General features: G+C 39.9%; 1 protein-coding gene across 4 annotated transcripts in view; it reads right to left on the bottom strand.

The window, feature by feature from the left end:
• LOC126457941 (zinc finger protein ubi-d4) overlaps window positions 1-20344 on the bottom strand; it is a 253583-nt gene that overhangs the window by 61097 nt on the left and 172142 nt on the right. For all 4 annotated transcript variants that reach the window (XM_050094664.1, XM_050094665.1, XM_050094667.1 and 1 more), the window contains one exon: window positions 8388-8620. In XM_050094664.1, coding sequence (XP_049950621.1) covers window positions 8388-8620 — 233 coding nt within the window. The remainder of the gene's footprint in view (window positions 1-8387; window positions 8621-20344) is intronic.

Genomic DNA, 20344 nt, shown 5'->3' with positions numbered 1-20344 from the left:
TGCTGCAAATGGAGCATTTCCTTTGCAACTCTAGTTTTGTTTCTTTCTTTTTCTCGTTTATGTTTTGTTGCTGCAGTATTATTCAGCAGTAGTGAGATATAGTTATATTCTTTGTTAGAGAGTCAGTTTCTTATGAGTCAAAACTACAAAAATACAACTGAAAACTAAAACAATGGAAAATTCCTGGAATTCTTAAAAATTCCCGGGTTTTTACCAGATTTTCCAGTTGTATATACCCTGTAATCAGATTTTAACATGTTACTCCCAGAGGGGAGACCTCACAGATGTCAACAACCTAACAACCTCCAGCTGCCCCCCCCCCCCCCCTTTCTCTCTCTCTCTCTCTCTCTCTCTCTCTCTCTCTCTCTCTCTCTCTCTCTGGCCTGCACCTATCAGAGCTGTCCCTAGATAGTAGATACAGTATCTTTCTCCTAGTGTACTCCATGGTTTATTTTTAGACTTAGTTTGATTTGAGTTACTGATTTAGATAGTTCTTCTACTGACAAAAGGAGAAAGACTAAGTACCACCAAACTGACCTTTGTACCTAACTATTTTGTTCCTTACCACATTTAGAGGGAAAAAGTACTCAAGACCTTTGCATCACAGTTTATGTGGAGGGATATTAATGACTCACAAACAAACTAAGAAATACTGGCAACAGATGCATTGTTCCAGTTATGACTTACTTTGCTAACTACACCTCAGTTGCACAAAACAGTACTGTAACTATGATCAAGCTGAGCACTTGTGGCAGAGAAAATCTAGGAATGTTCTTGACAAAAATTTTTCCATTACTGGTATGTTTCCTGCTTCTTAGGCACAGAAAGAAATGGTACCATCAACACATACCTCTCAAGTCAGTGCGGAACAATAGCTTGCTAAATTGCGTAGAAATTAATACAAATAATACATACACAGTGTACCACGTGTAGAATGCATCCTACGGCATAAACGAATAGTTAATTTGATAATGGAGGGTAGAGGGGTGCAGGTGGAGGATTGTAAGGGACAAAGATTTGATGATGGTAAGCAGGTTCAAATGGATGAAGGTTGCAGTAGTTGCACAGAAATGGAGAAACACCCAAGACAGACTAGTACGGAGAGCTGCATAACAATAATCTTCTGGCTGAAGATGACGATGATGACAACGACAACAACAACAACAACAACAACAACAACAACAACTGAGTACCAATACGAAATAACAAGCAGGGTAAATGTTCTAAGTTTTCACTGTACATACAGACAAAAATGTGAACTATTTTTGCACCAGGACTAATTGTCAGTTTTGGGCACAGCTATAGCAAGATATTTTGCACATGTTCATTCGCTGATACCCAATGGAGTAAACTTTTGGAAGTATGTCTGCACAGCTCAATTCCATTCATGACTCTAGTGATAGTTCTGCAGATGTTCAGCACCTTTGGATAGTATGGATAGTAGCATGTTGCACAAAATCTAAAACATTGTTTTTTGATAAAATCAAAAGCTGTAGAGTGTCAGAGACTCTGAGATTTGTATTTTGTGCGAGAGAGAGAGAGAGAGAGAGAGAGAGAGAGAGAGTGTGTGTGTGTGTGTGTGTGTGTGTGTGTGTGTGTGTGTGTGTGTGTGTGTGCGCGGGTGCTCGCTCGCGCTCTCTCTGAAGACATAGCAGTTATCTATATACCTAGGATACACCCTTTTTTTAGTGTAGGCAATATAAGACACTTAGTCAATCTCCATATGGATTTCAAAACAGTCTCTCAAAAGAACACAAATTTTTCAATTAACAAAACAGATTATATAAAATTTAAGTGACAAAATACTAAAAACTAGTATTTCCCATAATTTTGTCAAAAGCATCCGATTGTGCAGTTTACAAAATTCTCCTAAAAAAGATTCAATATTATTACAGATCTTGTTGATAACAAGTTTTCCCCACATCTAACTAAAAGGATGCAGACTGATGCATTAAGAAACCCAGGGAGTGTACACAAAGAAACAGAATATCCAGAATGGGGAATAATGCTGGTAGCTACAGGTTTACCAAAGAAATCAACAGTAAGTTTGCTCTTTTTCTTGTTATATATAAATGAGCTGTCATCATGTATCCAAGAAACAAAAATATTTATCTTCGCTTTCATGTGAGTACAAGTAATGGAGTAACCTCAACAGTTGAAAAGGTAAATAATTTTCTTAAAAACGTTAATGACTGGTTCCCTGAAAATGAATTGTCAATAAGCTCTGAAAAAACACAATATATCCATCTTGGGTATTAATAATCGCTTCAGCTGTATTTTGCTCCTATATTACTGTACCACTATCGGTGATACAATAATCTTGGTTATTAATACCCAAGATGAATACTCATAGCTGTGGTTGCCCCATCTACCAGGTTACCTGCACAATACATCCAATTTGCACTGCACAAAGTCTGTTAACACAATTAGAAATAATATGAAACAAAATTATCTAAATTTTTGAACCCAAACTGGAAATCACATTACAGTCAATCTAAAGGTATAAGCTCTGCGACTTTTGTGTTATGGATTATATACGATTTTCTTTTTAACCTATGAAATTGGATGTTGTGAGTTGATGTTAGTCAAGAATGCCTTTAAGGTGACAAAGACGCCATTATCAACACCTCACATAATTTGAAAGAGGTCATGTAACAGGGCAACAAGAAGCCGGATTTACCTTCTGTGATATTGCACAAATACATGGCAGGAATGTAGCCACCCTACATAACTGCTGGCAGCAACAGTCATAAGACTGTACAGTTGAAAGAATACCGGGCTCTGGATGGCCACTTGGCATTACCGAGAGGAAAGACCATCACGTTTGGCATGTGTCTCTGGCAAATCATACAGGATCTGCACCAGCAATCTGAGCAGCAGTTGGTACCACAGTGGCAATGAAACTGTTACAAATTGGTTACTTCAAGGACAGTTCCTAGCCCGACTAACTGTATCGTGCATTCCTATGACACAAAACCACTACTATTGGCGACTTCAGTGGTGTCATGTGAGAGCTCATTGGAGGGCAGGATGGAAGTCTGTTGTGTCTCCTGATGAAAGCAGGTTCTGTCTCTGCGCCTGTGATGGCTGTACAGAGGTTAGGAGAAGACCAACAGGGCCTGCAACTAATCTGTGTGTGCTGGACACACTGGGCCTGCACCTGCAGTTATGGTCTGGGGTGCAATTTTGTATGACAGCAGAAGCACTCTTGTGCCTACCCCATGCACCCTGACTGCAAATTTGTATGTCAGTATGGTGATTCGACCTGCCACACTGCCATTCATGAACATTCCAAGTTTTTTTCCAACAGGATAACGCTTGACCAAACATCGCTGTTGTAACCCAGCTTACTCTATAGTGTGTCAACATGTTGCCTTGGCCTGCTTGATCACCAGATCTGTCTCCAATCAAGCACACCTGGGATATCATTGGACGACAACTCCAGCGTCATCCACTATTAGCATTAACTGTACCTGTATTGACCGACCAAGTGCAACATGCATGGAACTCCATCCCACCAACTGACATCTGGCACATGTACAACACAATGCATGCGTCTTTGTGTGCTTTCATTTAATACTCTGGTGGTTAAACCAGTTATTAATATATCAACATTCCACATCTGCATGGCTTGTCTTACGCTTAACAGTACCGTGTGGTCTTGCAATGTTAATCACCTACATCTGTTATATAGCCCGTATTCTTGAAAGTTCATTCCTCTACATTAATTATTTTTTAGTGTTGCAGTTTTTTCTGGTAGTGTAGTACACATCATCAGAGAAAACAATATGACAATATTATAACCTTTTAAATGGTTGTCTTAAACTAGGTTTTTTCTCCAATACTGTGATTTATACTTAACTACGTTCAATCTGTCTCTCAGTCTCTGTCAGAGAGAGAGAGAGAGAGAGAGAGGGAGAGAGAGAGAGAGAGAGAGAGACTGATTTCATCCCAACTGACCCTAGTCAGTTCACTTCAGCATATTTAATAAACTGGTACAGTTCACTATGTCATGGTAAGTCATGGTCCTCCACCAAATCTATTACCCCAGTAGCACCATTCCCACAAACTCCACTGAAAAACCTTTATTGTAGTAATCAGTAGTAATAGGAGAAACATCAGTGACCAGGTAAGGCCTGGAAGGAAGTTCAGATAGTCTCGCAGTTAAAGTGATAGCTTATGATAAGCAAGAGATCTGGGTTCGAGCCATGGTCCAGCACACACTTTCATTTTTCACAGTGTATTCAAATAGTACTATGCTGACCAGCAAAAGGAAGGTGGTGGTCAGATATGCTTCATTATGACAAATTTCTTTGTGTGTCCAGTCAAATGATCAGAAAACTTCTTCGATGACTTCTGAAAATAATTTTAGTGCTGTGACATCTCCTTGCCTGATGTCTCTTCTTTCACTATACTTATCAAGACTAACAGAAGCTTAATCATTGAGATTAACTGATGTACTAATATAGTTTAAGTTAATGTCTTCTTTCTCACAAGTTGTTACTACAGATTTGGTTGAAATGGATCCAAAACGTTTCTCAACTTACAAAGTGTGATTCAGAAGTTTCAAGACTGATTCATTTCTGAGTAGGGGAGTGCATGTGGACTGGTTCTGCTGGGAGGGTGAAGTAGTGGGGGGGTCTCAGGGAACGAACTGACACTGCGGCAGTTGCCTCTGGAACCCTGGAGAGTGCACATCGCTAGCAGTGTGAGTGCATGTCATTGACCTTGGTCGAAAAGTGGGAGAGGCAAAAATGGAGCAGCACTTGGAGCAGCGTTATGCGACAAAGTTTTGCGTGCGACTGAATAAAACCGCTATGGAGACTCTTGGTATGATTGAAGAGGTCTTTAAGGGACAAGCTATGTCCCGTGCAATGGTTTTCATGTGACACAAACGTTTCAAAGATAGCCGCGGGAATGTTGAAGACGACTACCGCTCTGGGAGGCCATCATCACGTCGAACAGATCAAAATGTGGAGAGAGCGGGAACTTTTAAACAATGACTGTCGTCTTAGTACTAGATTAATTGCCGATGAACTGGGACTCAGTCAGAGTATGGTGTGGAGGACTGTCACGGAGAATTTGATGATGCGAAAAGTGTGTGCCAAAAGCTTTGTCAGTGGATCAGAAGAAACAGCGCATGACTGTTCCCAGGAAATGCTCCAATGGTTGAATGTCGATCCGAACCTTCTGGAGAAAGTGGTTACTGGTGATGAGACCTGGGTCTACAAGTATGATCCTGAGTCAAAGCGTCAAAGTTCAGAATGGCATGCTGCTTCCTCACCGAAGCCAAAGAAAGCTCGCATGAGCAAGTTGTGTGTGACGTGCATGCTGATTTTATTTCTCTCTCTCTCTCTCTCTCTCTCTCTCTCTCTCTCTCTTTTTGAATGGTAAAGGAGCGATTCACAAGGAGTTTGTTGCTCGTGGACAGAGTGTCACAGGTGACTTTTATGTTGGAGTGCTCTGCCGTTTGAGGGATTGAGTTCGTCGCGTTCGCCCGTCAATCAAGGGCGATTGGATTCTCTGCCACGACAAAGCACCCGCTCACACACCGTGCGCCGCCACCGAAGTTTTGGTCAAGTTCAATGTGAAAACACTGCTGCAGCCACCCTACAGCCCCAACTTGGCTCCAAGTGACTTTTTCCTCTTCCCCCAACTCAAGACAGGCCTAAAAGGGAAGCGATTTGACTCCATCAACGCCATCCAACAGGCTTTGACGAGAGCCCTTGACAGCATGATGCCCGAGGCCTTCCAGAAGGGGTACAAACAGTGGAAGACATGCTGGCAGCGCTGTGTTGATGCTGAAGGATCATATCCCTGTATGAATCTCAGACATAGTTGTAATTAACACTCATTACTCTGTTCTGTAATTGTGTTCATGACCTGTAAATGGGCCAGTATGTTGTATCCATTTCTAATGTCAGTTTGCTTATTTGTCTCATGAAAATCTGTCTTCTATATAGTTGATGATAATTTTCATGAATGATTTTACATTTCGGACAGGAGGCTGGCAGGTCTATAGTTTCTTATGCCTTGCTTGTCTCCCTTTGTGGAAAACAGAATAAATACTCTGTACTAGTTTTGGGAAGTTGTCTACCATGAGAGATATTATGTAAACAATTGTTCAAGTTCCTTTTGCTTTATTTTTCCTCCATCTTCAACCATTATATAGAAAAAAATCTCTAGGTTTTTTTTGTTTATTCATACTTTGAACTGCATTATCTTCACCATCCACCATTACTTCCAAAATTTCGTTACTTTTATTATAAACTAGGAGTGCTTGTAACTCATCTATTGAACAACCAATGACTGTATCCACTTTGGTGAACATTTACTGGAAGTGTTATAGGCTATTGTTAGAGGTTATTTCATTTTCAGATTCTGTCTTTTGCTTTAATGATGTCTAAGAACACATTAACCAGCTTACTTTAGTGTAGGAAAGTACTGTGCATTGCTGCTACCACTAATGTAAGTGGTGGAACTGCTGAACCCATATCTGAAACCAGTTGTTCTCTAGAACCTACAATAAATGGTGATTCATCATCCACAGGGAGAGAAGAGTAATATTTTACAATGTTATTGAAATTCAATAACAATTTTCTGACATGTTCTACATCCTGGAATGGAAGTAAATCTAATCTAATCTGAACAATATCCAGGAATATGACAGGAAAGATCAGTCGAAGCAAAAAAGCCTAGCAAACATGGGCTCTGAAAAGTATAGCTTAAGAGCTGTGAGCTTTAGAGCCCATGTTTACTATACAATTTTTTCTTATCTTGGGCCATACTACCTCTTCCCAAAACATGGAAAGCAATGAACTTTCACTAGAAGATATTTGTTTCGCAGTATCGAAGATGAAGTGCTAAGGGTCTTTTGGAGTCCATGTCTCGATTTATCTTTCCTGCCATACCCCTCAACCCATACCACTTCTTTCAACATATTACTATCAGGTGTTGCAGTCATCAACTCTCTCTCTCTCTCTCTCTCTCTCTCTCTCTCTCTCTCTCTCTCTCTCTCTCTGTGTGTGTGTGTGTGTGTGTGTGTGTGTGTGTGTGTGTGTGTGTGTGGCAGAGAGAGAGAGAGAGAGAGAGAGAGAGAGAGAGAGAGAGAGAGAGGTGGGGGGTGCAGCATATAACAATAGATTGGATTCAAATAAATCAATGTATTAACAGACACTAAAAGCTAAATAAAAAATCTCAAGATGCTCCAGGTCTCCATCACAGATTCAGATATTCAGCTGAACTACTTTGTATTTGGAAACTTTGAACATAAGCCTAAAGAGTTGTATGCTACCCATTCTATGCATGATAACTGTGGGTGAAGATTCGACTGGCATAGTGCATATTTAACTAGTGTATATGGTAGAGGGCTCTTTTCAACCATCTGACATTAGTCTTCTATCTCCAATCTCAAAATAAAATCTGTAAAATGACCTGGAAACCTTCAGCACCATAATACACACATCTCAAACCCACAAAAACCTGGTATATATGGTAGAGAGAAGAGGGCTCTTTCCAACTGTTTGACATGTCTTTATCTCCAATAACAAACAGAATCTGTAAAATAACTGGAAGCCTCTAGCACCATAATCCACACATCTCAAAACCACAAAAATGTAAATCTGTCATCACCTCAAATGGCAGGTTGAAGTCCACAGAACTTGTCTTATCACATCCATACAACATACCATGCTGTCCATGTTTCAACAACTGTGTCTCATGGTCTGAAAATTTTGATGTAAAAGGAGGATGCACATGGCCTGTCTCAAAGCTCTGTGTGTCTGACTCACACCAAATACTTGCAACCTGTCAAAGGAATGCTTTCCTACATAAGGGTATCCCCATATACAAGATAGTCCTAGTGTTGCTGATTCTAAAACAATAGCTCTAAGCCTTCAGTTATAAATTGCAGGTGGCAGTTATTCCCTTAACTGTACCTGGCCGGCTCCCATCTCATAAAGCTTGCTATTCACCATCGATAAACTCTTGGTCTGAAACACTATTTTAAATGTTTATGCCCTGTAAAGTACTGAAAATTTCTTGAGCCAGTGGGCGTCTGAAAGCACGTCTGTAACCTCCTTATCTTAATGAATATCATAATGACAGGCAATTACTTCACCTCTGCGGGGAAGATGTACAAAGATAATGGGAGACAGAATAGTGGCCCTTCTGCCACCTCACACTAACTGGAATTCACACAGTATCAACATTTGTACACTCCCATATGCTCCTCTATTAAATACAAAACATGCCTCTTGCAAAATTTTAAACACAAGTTCTTAGAATGTGTGATAGTAAGCTTTAACACACCAGTCTATCAGCGAAATGTGAAGTGTTAACTGAACTAAATATAAACAGTTATTAATGATAATTAAACTAATACTCACATCTGCAGCAGGTTTCTTATCAAGTATTGGAGCAGCTGGTGACGTAGTAATTGTACTTGGTGTCTCTTCAGGCACCATTGGTGGCACAACAGGTGGTGGTACAACTGAGAGCACTGGAGCATGAGGTGGTGGTTGCGTTGGTGGTGGTTGTTGTGGTGGTTGTTGAGGTTGTGAAGACACAGGGGGAACCGGTGACTGCACCTGAGACTGTCTGCCGCGCCGAGAACTCCCACCTGAGGGCATATACATATTTTTTTTAAAACTATATACATATTTGCATTCATGTCAATTACAATTTGGAACATAATATCCTATGTATAAAATAACTCATATTCATTAAACAGAAGCCTGACATTTTTTTGGGGGGGGGAGGGAGGGGGGGGATTTCTTGCATTATTATACAGGCTTTCCATTATTAATGCGTGTTGTAACCTTACATTATAAATGAATGACAACAATATGGTTGACGCAGTATTAGGGTGAAGTAATGGGGAAAACAATGCACTAATTATATTAAAACAAAACAAGAAGCAAAGTAAACAGCAACAATATGCATAAGGTATAATTTGGTTACATCATGACAGTACAAAACATATATTTAATATTCACCAAAACTTTTAATAACGTCAGCACAAACAGCATATACAAAATAATGAAAGTTAATTATCGTTAAATATATGACAACAGCAATATAAGACTAGGGAGGGAGTAAATAACATGTAGTAACAAAATTTAATATTGGAAAATCTGAGATGGAGTAACAACAGTCTGAAATAGGATGCACGGCTACACACCACATAGGGGAGACACCATTCAACAGATGAAGAAAGAAGACTGTTAGACGTTATAAGCTATTGCACAGACTCCTTCAAACACACACACACACACACACACACACACACACACACACACACACACACGCACACACATGCACACACACACACACACACACACACACACACACACACACATGGCCACTGCCATCTCCAGATGCTGAGGTCTGGCATTGGGCCTTAACATCTGGAAATAACAGTGGTCACATGTGCACCAAGGAAGAACTCTATCTGATAGCTTATAATTCATAACAATCTTCATTCAAAGGGCCTGCATGCCACTCAACACTTGCTCTATGTAGAAAGTATCAATCTAGCCTATTTCACATTATTGTTAATAAACAGGGAATATTAAAATACCTCAGATGCCCATTCTGAGTACGATTACATTTATCACTGAGAATAACTAATACAAGATGAATCTACCTCCGATGAAATTTAATTGCAGAAGCTATTTGATACACTAACAGATATATGACTATAAAAAGGCTTAAAATATATGAAAATATGTTTAAGGTTGGGTGGGCAGAGCTATGCCACCAAACAGTTTAGCACGTAATTTCAAAGTAGATATAATAAATTGAAAAGAGTTCCTTTAAACTGCTGCATTATTCTGCCATTTATACTCATGTTTCTGAATACTCAAATGTTGTTATAAAATGATGTGCATGCCTACCTACTTACATCCATCTGGATGAGCTGTTTTATTTACAACATGAAACCCAACTCCATCAACAAAATTTTACAGATTGTTCAAGGATATTTTCTGAGCAATTTAGAATAAGGGACTTTTGGTCTCCTCTGACTCATTACATGGGAATCGCATTTCATTTCTTACTCCTCTTTATCTTTGCTTCTGAATTGCACTGAAAATAACGGCACAACAATACAAGTGTAGAGAGTATGTGCTGTTTGTCTTGTTTGGTAACAAATGTGCACCATTCACTCAAGGTACTTACTGTTGACAACAGTAATGCCCAGTTTATGTTTTCTATTCTTGGCTTGTACAATCTCAGAAATTTAAGAGTAATACCTTTACATGATGCACAATGCCTACCTTGAAGACTGTAACACTATAGTTTGATGGCATTTCTATGCTGTTCTTATGGGTACTGCATGAACCCATGACAAAATGTGCCACTCTTCTCTGGATCTTCTCTATATCTGTTAACTGTACCTGGCATGGATTCCAGTCTGATAACCAATATTAAACATTCATAATGAGTCTTCCTGCCTGCTTACGTGCAATACATTGCATTTATTTATTATCAGAGTCAACTACCAACCCTCCACCAATAGTTGATCCCCTGCATGTCTTCCTGCATTTTGCTACAATTTTCTGGATTATGATCTTGGACGTAGCCAGGCAAGTACCCACCAACACTGCATACCATTAGTTATAGAATTGCCCAAGAATACCAGAAGTCCTGAGACCCACAAATCTATGGTGGTACAGACAGCAATCCTATAAGTCCTTAAAAATTCTATAAATTTACAGAATCAGTCAGATAACAGAAAATAATCTCACATGATACACCTAATAATGGGTCACACAATGAGGGCGTGGAGACATGAACAGGGAGAAAATGATAGGACAGAGGAGGCAGAAACTGTTGGGTGGAGGGTGTGGGGACAATAGGTTGCTATAGGTTAAATCCGGGATAATTTTGGGAGTGGTTAATGTGTTGTGAGGATAACTTGCATCTAGCCAGTTCAGAAAAGGTGGTGGTGGGGAGGGGAGGATCCAGGTGGCCAAGGTTGTGAAGCAGCTATTGAAATCAAGCATGTTATGTTCAGCACATGTTGTGCCACAGGATGTTCAAGCATGCTCTTGGCCACAGTTTGCCAATGGCTCATTCATCCCGGCGGACAGTTGGTAGTTTTTCACATCAATTTAATAAGATGTGCAATGATTGCAGTAGAGCTGGTATATGACATGGCTGTTTAGCCCTCCCATGCCTCCATCTAGTCCATGCATGCTCCACTAGACAGCACTCTTCTCTCACCCTGCTGTCCTTGTCCCAATCCAGACTGCTTCTCAATGACACAGTTGCATTCCAGTCCGAGCTGTCAGAGATGGCGATCATATGTGCTTGCTTTTATGAATTTGTGTGTATTTCCTTTTCTGAAGAAGGTTTTGGCCAAAAGTTAAACACATAACAGTCTTTTCGTTGTGCCTGTCTGCAATCTGTGTCACCTTTTGAGTGAGTAGCAATTTTTCCTTTCCCTAATATTGTTGATATTCCAAACTGGAGTTTTCTGATTAAATGTTAATTGGTAACAGTCAGTACAATACTTTACTGCTTAGAATTGACACAAAGATTTAATCTATGTTTTATATAACAAGACATTATATCTAGAATGTTGCGTTTGAGATGGATTCTAAGTTGCAATAGCAGCAGGTACTGTGACTTGTTAGGTATCAGATGTTGTGTATTTTCTCATGAAGTAAGAAGAAAAAAAGTCGTTAAAACAACTAAATGTCATGAAACTGGTAAATGTGAAAGTAATACTGCAAATATTTTGAATAAAAATAGTGACTGTGCCAAAAGTGAAATGAGAAGACCTGCCACAGTGGAATGTGCAGTATGTACCTCTAAAAGTTGTGCAATAAACTGCTGTGTAACAGGTTCACTCAATGATACCACTCTTTTGTCTCCTTGTTGGACCTCAGATCAGTGGAATTATTTTAATACTGAGAACTTATGGATAATTATTAACAAAGGTAGGTTATGATGTAACATACATTCAGAAGCAAATTTTATTCCTAACAAGACTCAGGGAATCACATTTTGCAGGAATGGACGCAAAAACACACCGCATAGTTTGAGGAAAAATTTGTGAATACAAATTAAGTACATCATACATATCTGCCTCAGAAATAGTAGAACTAAGCAAAGAGCTATACTTAGAACAAAGTGTTACAACAATGCAACAAAAAGAAGTTGACACCACTGCTCGTGTTTTTTTAGAACATCTTACAAAATTGCAAAATATCAGAGACCTTATGCTGATAAACCAGCTGAGACAGATCTCCAATATCTTAACAGGTTTAATATGGGAAGAATCCTTCAACAAATTTCTCTTGCACTAATCTCACAAGTCATGTTGCTAAAAGTATATGAGAAACGATTGTGATACATATTACAGACAACAGACAGAAAATAAGCACATTAAGAGATAAATCTATCACACTACGCAAAATGTAGGCACTAGTTGTGTGTTTAAAATTTTCTGTGAAGGATAGTGACAGCTGTCAAATTATGTTTCTAAACCTGACTGAACTAGAGAGTATTACTGCCTTTCTTAAAAAGCTCAACTTATTTAGACTGAATGTAGACTGTTTAAAAGAATGTCTGATATGTTTTCCTGGGATGGTGCCTCAACATTGATGAGCACAATATAAAAAAAATTATTTACCTTGCACTTCAGCAGCAACAGACTATAGGTAGCTATTAATGATTCCATCAGAGAAATCAATGGAATAAATTGCTTTCAGGTATTTGTAGAAAAACTGTATGTTATATACAATCAATCTGCTAAAAAACAAAAGGAACTAAACACCTATGCAAAAGCTTTGGGGCAACTAATGTTGGATATTGATCAAAATTTTCACAATTTGGTGGATTTCATCAACTAAAATATCTCTACAAACTGTACGGGAAAACTTTGAGAGTTTATATTCCCATTTTGATATGGATGAGAATGATGCTACAAGAGATCAGAAAGAAAGAGCCAAATATTGTGGTTTACAGAAATATTTACGAAGTACAGAGTTTGTGGAAAATTTAGGAATAATGTTGGATGCATTGATAGAATTAGCTGGTCTCTCATGTGATCTTCAAAAGAGGGAAATGAGACTGCCAACATAATGTAAATGGATAAAAAGAACTGTTAGAGCGTTTCAATTATTGCAGCAAAATTATGGCCATTATGACACAGTTGCTAACAATATGACTAAATTATGTAAATTCAAGTCTGTGCCTCTGTCAAGCTCCAATAAAATACAAATCTTTTATGTATGATAGTTTTACGGGAACCTTATCAACAATTTAGAACCACGACTGTTAACTAAGTAGTCTTTTTACAGTGGCATAAATCAAAATTTGCAAAATAGTAGTAACTATAATAACCCCACCTGCATCTAAAAGTGTCAAGTCCATTTGGATGGTCCAAGAAGCTAGATTTAATATATGGAGAAGAAAATATAGTTCATATCTACAAACAATAGGGGAGTCACAAGAGCTTTCAGGGACTACAAGAAAAAACGAAATACTAAAAGGAAGCATCAGGTTCTATTGCCATTGCTTTGTGCTTCAAACATTATTGCTATATGAACACCTGAGTGTGAACCCCTGCATAGCTCCATGAATGAGATTGTAACTCCTTTTTAAGTAGTACCATTTTGGTGGATCATTTGGCCAATTTGATGTTCATCAATCTAAATGGACTTCCTTTTTTCTGGATTTCGCCAATCGCTATATGTGAAATCCAGATGGCAAATGGGAGGTGATCATCAGAGAAAGCGGCCCCCCCCCCCAAAAAAAGGGGGAAATTTCGAAAAATTTGGTGAATACCAGACGTTATAATTTTCCAATCAAAGCCCTGATTACAATTGTCTTATATCTGTGTCTGCTGTATAAACTAAGTGATATCCAAGAGTGGTCAAACTGAGTTAGTCATAAGGATCTGAGGACAATTCCCAGTCTGTCAAGAGATATGAAACAGTAACACTTGCTTTAAGATCATGTATTCAAGCACTGAGCACGGTACTGTTTGTTAAGTCATAATGCTAGTGATTCACTTTCCACTGCAGTGATGAGAACAGTCAGGTGAAAATAGTGTGGTATATATTTCTGTCTGGACTTGGCACACTATACCCTGTGACAAAAATGTACAACAGGAGTCTGTACCAACTATTGTGGGGGAGAGGGGCAGGGAGGGGGGTGGGGGTGGGATTGGGGGGGGGGGGGGGGAGGGAGAAATATATGGGTTTTGTTTGCAAAAAGGATACAACTTGGAGGAAAATGTTAACACAAACTTACATGGTAAGATTGACTTTTAAAAACAGTGACTCAGGTAGCAAGATTGACTTTAATACATAATTATTTTCTTCGTAATGCAACAGAATAAGCACTACAGCATATGACACTATATTCTATACATTCATTTTCTCAATGAATACCCCCTTAAGGACTTAAGAGACCTCTTCACTTAGACAAATCTCTTGAAGATGTACATGACACTTCCAACGAGATGCCTGATAGTTATAGTTCTGATGACAATTTGACACCAAAAAAGAAAAAAAACAGAGAAAGAGACAAAATAAATCTCAGATCTCAGACCCTAGTAATTATCTGCACAGTTTAGCAATTTCGACAACATCGCAGGAAGGAAAGTGACAATATCATTAGCCTGAAATATTTTTGTCAAACATTTTACTAGATGATGTCATAAGTCTGAGAAGTTTTGCCTTCCTGATGGGTTCTTTCTGGGGCTTTTTGAAGCTGCAGAGCATCTCCACCCAGCACAGGTGCTGTATATGTGACTGTAGCCTGCTTTCTGTGGCATGAGGGCCTGTCACCGAGAGGCACAAATAAGACAGTATCTTGTTTATCAACAATGTAGGAAAAGACAGATTGCTACTTACCGTAAAGAAGAGACACAAAGTTGATGACAGGCCTAATTAAAAGACACTCACATACAGATTTCAGCCACAGTCTTTATCAGTAACACACACACACACACACACACACACACACACACACACACACACACACACACACAAGCGCGTACATAAGCACTTCTCGTGCACAGACAACCACCAGCTCCAGGATCTTGGGCTGGAATGCAGCACCACAAGGAATGCAAGCAGCAATCTGGAGGGGATGGGGAAGGGGAAGGGATAGTAGTGTACGGGTGTGGAGAGAGATGAACACTGTCTGGTGGTGTGTGCAGGGACTAGACTATGAACAGGCACAGTGTCACGAGGTTGTGGGACAGGGAGGTGAGGAAAAAGGAACAAAAAACGAGACGAGCAGGGAAAGACGAGCGGATGCATTGGCAGAGGGCTGCAAATAAACAGCGTGGGAGATGAGAATGGGAAGGACAGAGGGGGATGGAAACTGTTGGGTGGAGGGGGTGGGAACAGTATGTTACCGTAGGTTGAATCTAGGATAATTACAGGAGTGGAGAACGTTTTGTAAGGATAACTCCTACCTGGACAGTTCAGAAAAGCTGGTGGTGGAGGGAAAGGTCCAGATGGCTCAGGTAGTGAAGCAGCCATTGAAATCAAGTGTGTGACATTCAGCAGCATGGTGTGTCACGGGATGGACTACTTTGCTCTTGGCCACATTTTGAAGGTAGCGTTCATCCTGGTGGACTGTTGGTTGGTAGTCATACCAATATAAAAAGCTTTTCAATGATAGAAGCATAGCTGTTAAATGACATGGCTGCTTTCACAAGTGGCACGGCATCTGATCGGGTAGGACAGATCTTTGACAGGACTGGAATAGGAAGTGCCGGGTGGGTGGATTGGGCAGGTTTTGCACCTGGGTCTCCCACATGAATATGATCCTTGTGGCATGGGGTTGGGACTGCCAGTGAGGTAGGGATTGACTAGGATGTTGTGGAGGTTGGGTGGGCGATGGAACATCACTTTAGGAGGGGGTGGGCAGTAGCTTGGGTAGGATGCCCTCTTTTCAGGGCACGATGATAGATAATCAAAGCCCTGTCAAAGAATGTGGTTCAATTGTTCGATTTCGAGATGGTAGTGGGTGATGAAGTAGATACCCCTTTGTGGCTGGTTCTTGGGAGCGGTGGGGGGATTGGGGCCGTGAGGGGGAAATGGCACGGAAGATCTGTTTGTGAATTAGGTCTGGAGGATAGTGCCTGTCTATGAAGACCTTGGTGAGAGCCTCAGCATACTAAGCAAGGGAGTTTTTGTCACTGGCAGGTATGCCATCCCTGGGTAGCCTAGCTATATGGGAGGGATTTTTTGGGTGAAACAGATGACAGCTGTCAAAATGCAGGCACTGTTGATGATTGGTGGCTTCAATGTGAGCAGAGGTGTGGACGGAGCCAGCAAAGAGGAGGTGGTCTACATTGAGAAATGTAGCATGCTGGGTTGAGGAGGATCACGTGAAGCAGATAGGAGAGAATGTGTTGAGGTTGTGGAGGAACAGAGATTGGGTGTCTGCATTTTGGCAGCTGTCACCCCTTTTGCACCAAAAAATCCCTCCCATATAGCCTGACTACCTGGGGACATCATATCTGCTGTTTCTAAAACTCCCTTGCTCAGCTGACAGTCTCACCAAGGCCATCATCGAAAGGCACTATCCTCAAAACCTATTCCACAAACAGATCTCCCATGCTATTTACCCTCACACCCCCAATCCTACCACCACCCCCAAGAACCAGCCACACAGGAGTGTCCCTTTCATCACCCAGTACCACGCTGGAGTGGAACAAGTGAACCACATCCTTTGTCAGGGCTTTGATTACCTATCATCGTGCCCTGAAATGTGGGACATTCTATCCAAAATACTTCCCGCCCCTCCTAAAGTGGTGTTCCGTCGCTACCCAACCTCCGTATCATCCTAGTCCATCCCTACACCACTTCCTCTCCCAATCCTAACCCCAACCCTTGCCACAAGGAACATATCACTGTGGAAGAAGCAGGTGCAAAACATGCCGAATCCACCCAACCAGCACTTCCTATTCCACTCCTATCACAGGTTTCTTCTACCCCACCAGGGCCCGGGCCACCTATGTAAGCAGCTATGTCATTTACCAGCTCTGTTGCTATCATTGCACAGCTTATTATATTGGTATGACTACCTACTAGCTGACCACCAGGACGAACGGTCACTGCCAAACTGTGGCCAAGAGCAAAGTAGACCACTCTGTGGCACAGCATGCTGCTGAACATAACACACTTGATTTCAATGGCTACTTCACTACCCGAGCTATCTGGACCCTTCCCTCTACCACCAGCTTTTCTGAACTGTGCAGATACGAGTTATCCTTACAACGCATTCTCCACTCCCACAATTATTCTGGCTTCAACCTACGGTAACATACCATCCCCACACCCTTCCCCCAACAGTTTCCACCACCTCTGTCCTATTATCTCCTCCCCATTCTTATCTCCCAGCCTGTTTATTCGCCACCCTCTGCCAATGCATCCATCCGTCTTTTCCCGCCCCTCTCCTTTTTTCCACACCTCCCTTCCCCACAATCTCCTGATGCTGTGCCAATTGGCAGTCTAGTCCCTGCACACTTTACCATGAAGCACTCATCTCTCCCCCGTCCCATACATTATTATCCCTTCCCCTTCTCCTTCCACTTCCCCTTCCCCTTCCCCTTCCCCTTCCCCACAGCCTCCAGATTGCTGCTTGCATCCCATCTGATGTTGCATTCTAGCCCGAGATGCTGGAGCTGGCGGTCGTATGTATATCGTAATTGTGCCTGTCTGCAACTTTGTGTGTCTTCTTTACAGTAAGTACCAATCTGTCTTTTCCTACGTTGTTGATATTCGTACCTGGAGTTTACATTAGCTAACACTATCTTGTTTGTTTCAGTGCATCACAAAGAAACTAAAAACTGAAGTAAAGACATTTATCATGTATTTGGACACACGAGCTAGAGAAAGCAACTCATGTTGTTGTGACATGCACAGTAGCCCTGCAAGACTTAACACTAGACTTAACTGATGACAAAATTTTACTGCTTGCACTTGCGCCTAAAGAGTGCGATGAACTGAACAGCCTGTAAAAAAAAATTATTATTATTATTATTTTTTCCACAGTTCCATTGAATATCCTCAGTGTAGTAAAAAGAAGTCATCTACTGTTACAGAACTGATTTAAGGGAACTTCCTCGACTCCCCACCACTGTTTAAAAATCAGCCACAGCAATGGTTAAATTTTCAATAGGAGGCATGTGACATGACTGCGCTTAATTAAAAGATGATTGTGGACTACTATTCTACAACACAGCATTCGATAATGGTGAATAATAGAAGGCCCTCTGTATAAATGAGGCACTGAGCGGTCGAGGCATTGAGTGGTTGACAGTTACATAAAGAAGACTGAAAATGTTCCTAAGCTATAGTAAGATGCCCTCTTTCAGAGGTAGCCTGTACAGAATACACGTACACCTTGTGAGGATAAAAATTTGTGCATGTAAGTTACATTGCAAATGGCACCACATATGACATCAGAATAATGCATATACAAGTGTGGCTTGAAACAATTATGTTAGCATTAATTTTGATCAGTTAACAACAACAACAACAGTAGGACGATTTTATTTTGAAAAAGCTACTACTGGTAGTTAGTTTGGATGATGATTCATGGATTTCTGGGTGTTTCTTAGTGACAATGTTCACCCAAAGTAGCAGGGTGACAGGTGTGCACATCTTGTAGCTCCCCGGTTTTGGGTCACTGTAGTATCAGTTCATAATTGTAGAGTAGAGACAGCAAAAGATGAAACAATCAAGCAAATCACAGTAATCAAATTTATTAACATACGTGGTATAAATTAGAAGAAATATATTCTTTGGTGCATTAAAATTAGTTACTACAATTCCTGTGTGCAAGACTGGCTCTGATCTGAGAACTAGCAGTCAGAATTAAAAGTGGTAACCAAAAATGTATTTTTTGTTGTACTACATTATTGTAATTTTGACAGCTGACACAGCAATGCCATTCCATGTATCCAAAGAAATTACTGTGGTACATCTTTCCTCTCTTTCCACAATCCAAGCTGCATGGGAAATCTGCGCTATTGTTAAAATTAGATAAGCCAAATAATGAGATATGTGATGACCTGCCAGCTAATTTATTACAAGCATTTTTAGATACTTTAAAAACATTAATTTGTTGCCATAAAGTCTGAATGACAATAACTGTATCAACAGATCAATACATCATAATAATGTAAAGCAATGAAATGAATCATGGTCTCAGAAGCAGAAAAGGCCTAGTTATAAATATAACAGCAATTATACATTCAGCACTATGAATAGATCAGTTTTGTCAATTTACTTGCTTAATCCAATGTTTTCACAGCAGCTATTGCTGGACACTTTCTTCAGAAGATTAATTACATATGGATGTGTGTGTTGTAAGCTGATGAAATGACATTTTCAGAAAGTGGGAATTATAAAAAATTAAAGCGAAATATTATCACAGTACAAAATACAATCCATATACATTCTCCATTAAATTAAGAAGACAAAAACTGCTGTGATGCTACACCCAATAAGATATAAATACCAGCTTTTCTAATATATTTTTGCAATAAAGAAAAAAAAAAATATTCCTCCCTGTCAATCTTTTTCTCCTCCTCCACACTCTCCAACTGCATCCTATTACAAAATTTGAAGCATAAATGGGTTCACAAAAGATCGATAAAGCAATATTAATATGCATAAAAAAAAGAATAAAGATTAAATCAAGGCAAAATAACAGGAGAAACAGAAAGAAATGACAATTAGTGTTCAAAACTATTTAACGATTTATCTACATGAGCATCTACAAAGCAAAATGCAAAATCTCCATCACCATATTACCACATAAATAACAATTACATTTCAAGCAGTGAACAATCTTAAACACACACATCATATTGCAATATATTACAAAAACAAAACATGAAAGATACACATGAAGCCATATTCATTTGTCAAGAACCAAATACCAGCCTTTCCCTTTTACAAAATAAGCTGTGTGTTGAAGTGGCACGTCTGGGCTAAAAGTGTTCAAACCTTACTATCTATAAGAGCAGACTGAAACAAGGGAAACAGAGAGTAAAGTGCATTTTCTCAGTAAGCATTGTTGCTTACCCACTCTATATTTACACTGAATCTTATTTTTTACACATTTGTCGTCCCTTTTGCTTTCTTCGTTTAATGTTACTTTTACATTTTATCCTTTAATCACTTAAAATTTAATATCTCATTTTATGCATGTATTTCTGCTGAACATTATTTTTGCTTTGCTTCCTTCACAACATTTTCTCTCAAAGTCACCCATTCCTCTTCTATTGCATTCCGTTTCCCTGTTCCATACTTCAAAACTCTCAACAATCACTTGGTAGTTTCAATTTATTGAGGCCCCA

The sequence above is a fragment of the Schistocerca serialis genome, chromosome 2 (assembly GCF_023864345.2).
Source record: "Schistocerca serialis cubense isolate TAMUIC-IGC-003099 chromosome 2, iqSchSeri2.2, whole genome shotgun sequence".
Lineage (NCBI taxonomy): Eukaryota > Metazoa > Arthropoda > Insecta > Orthoptera > Acrididae > Schistocerca > Schistocerca serialis.
The sequence above is the reverse complement of the archived record's forward strand: the minus strand, read 5'-3'. Positions and strand labels throughout refer to the sequence as shown.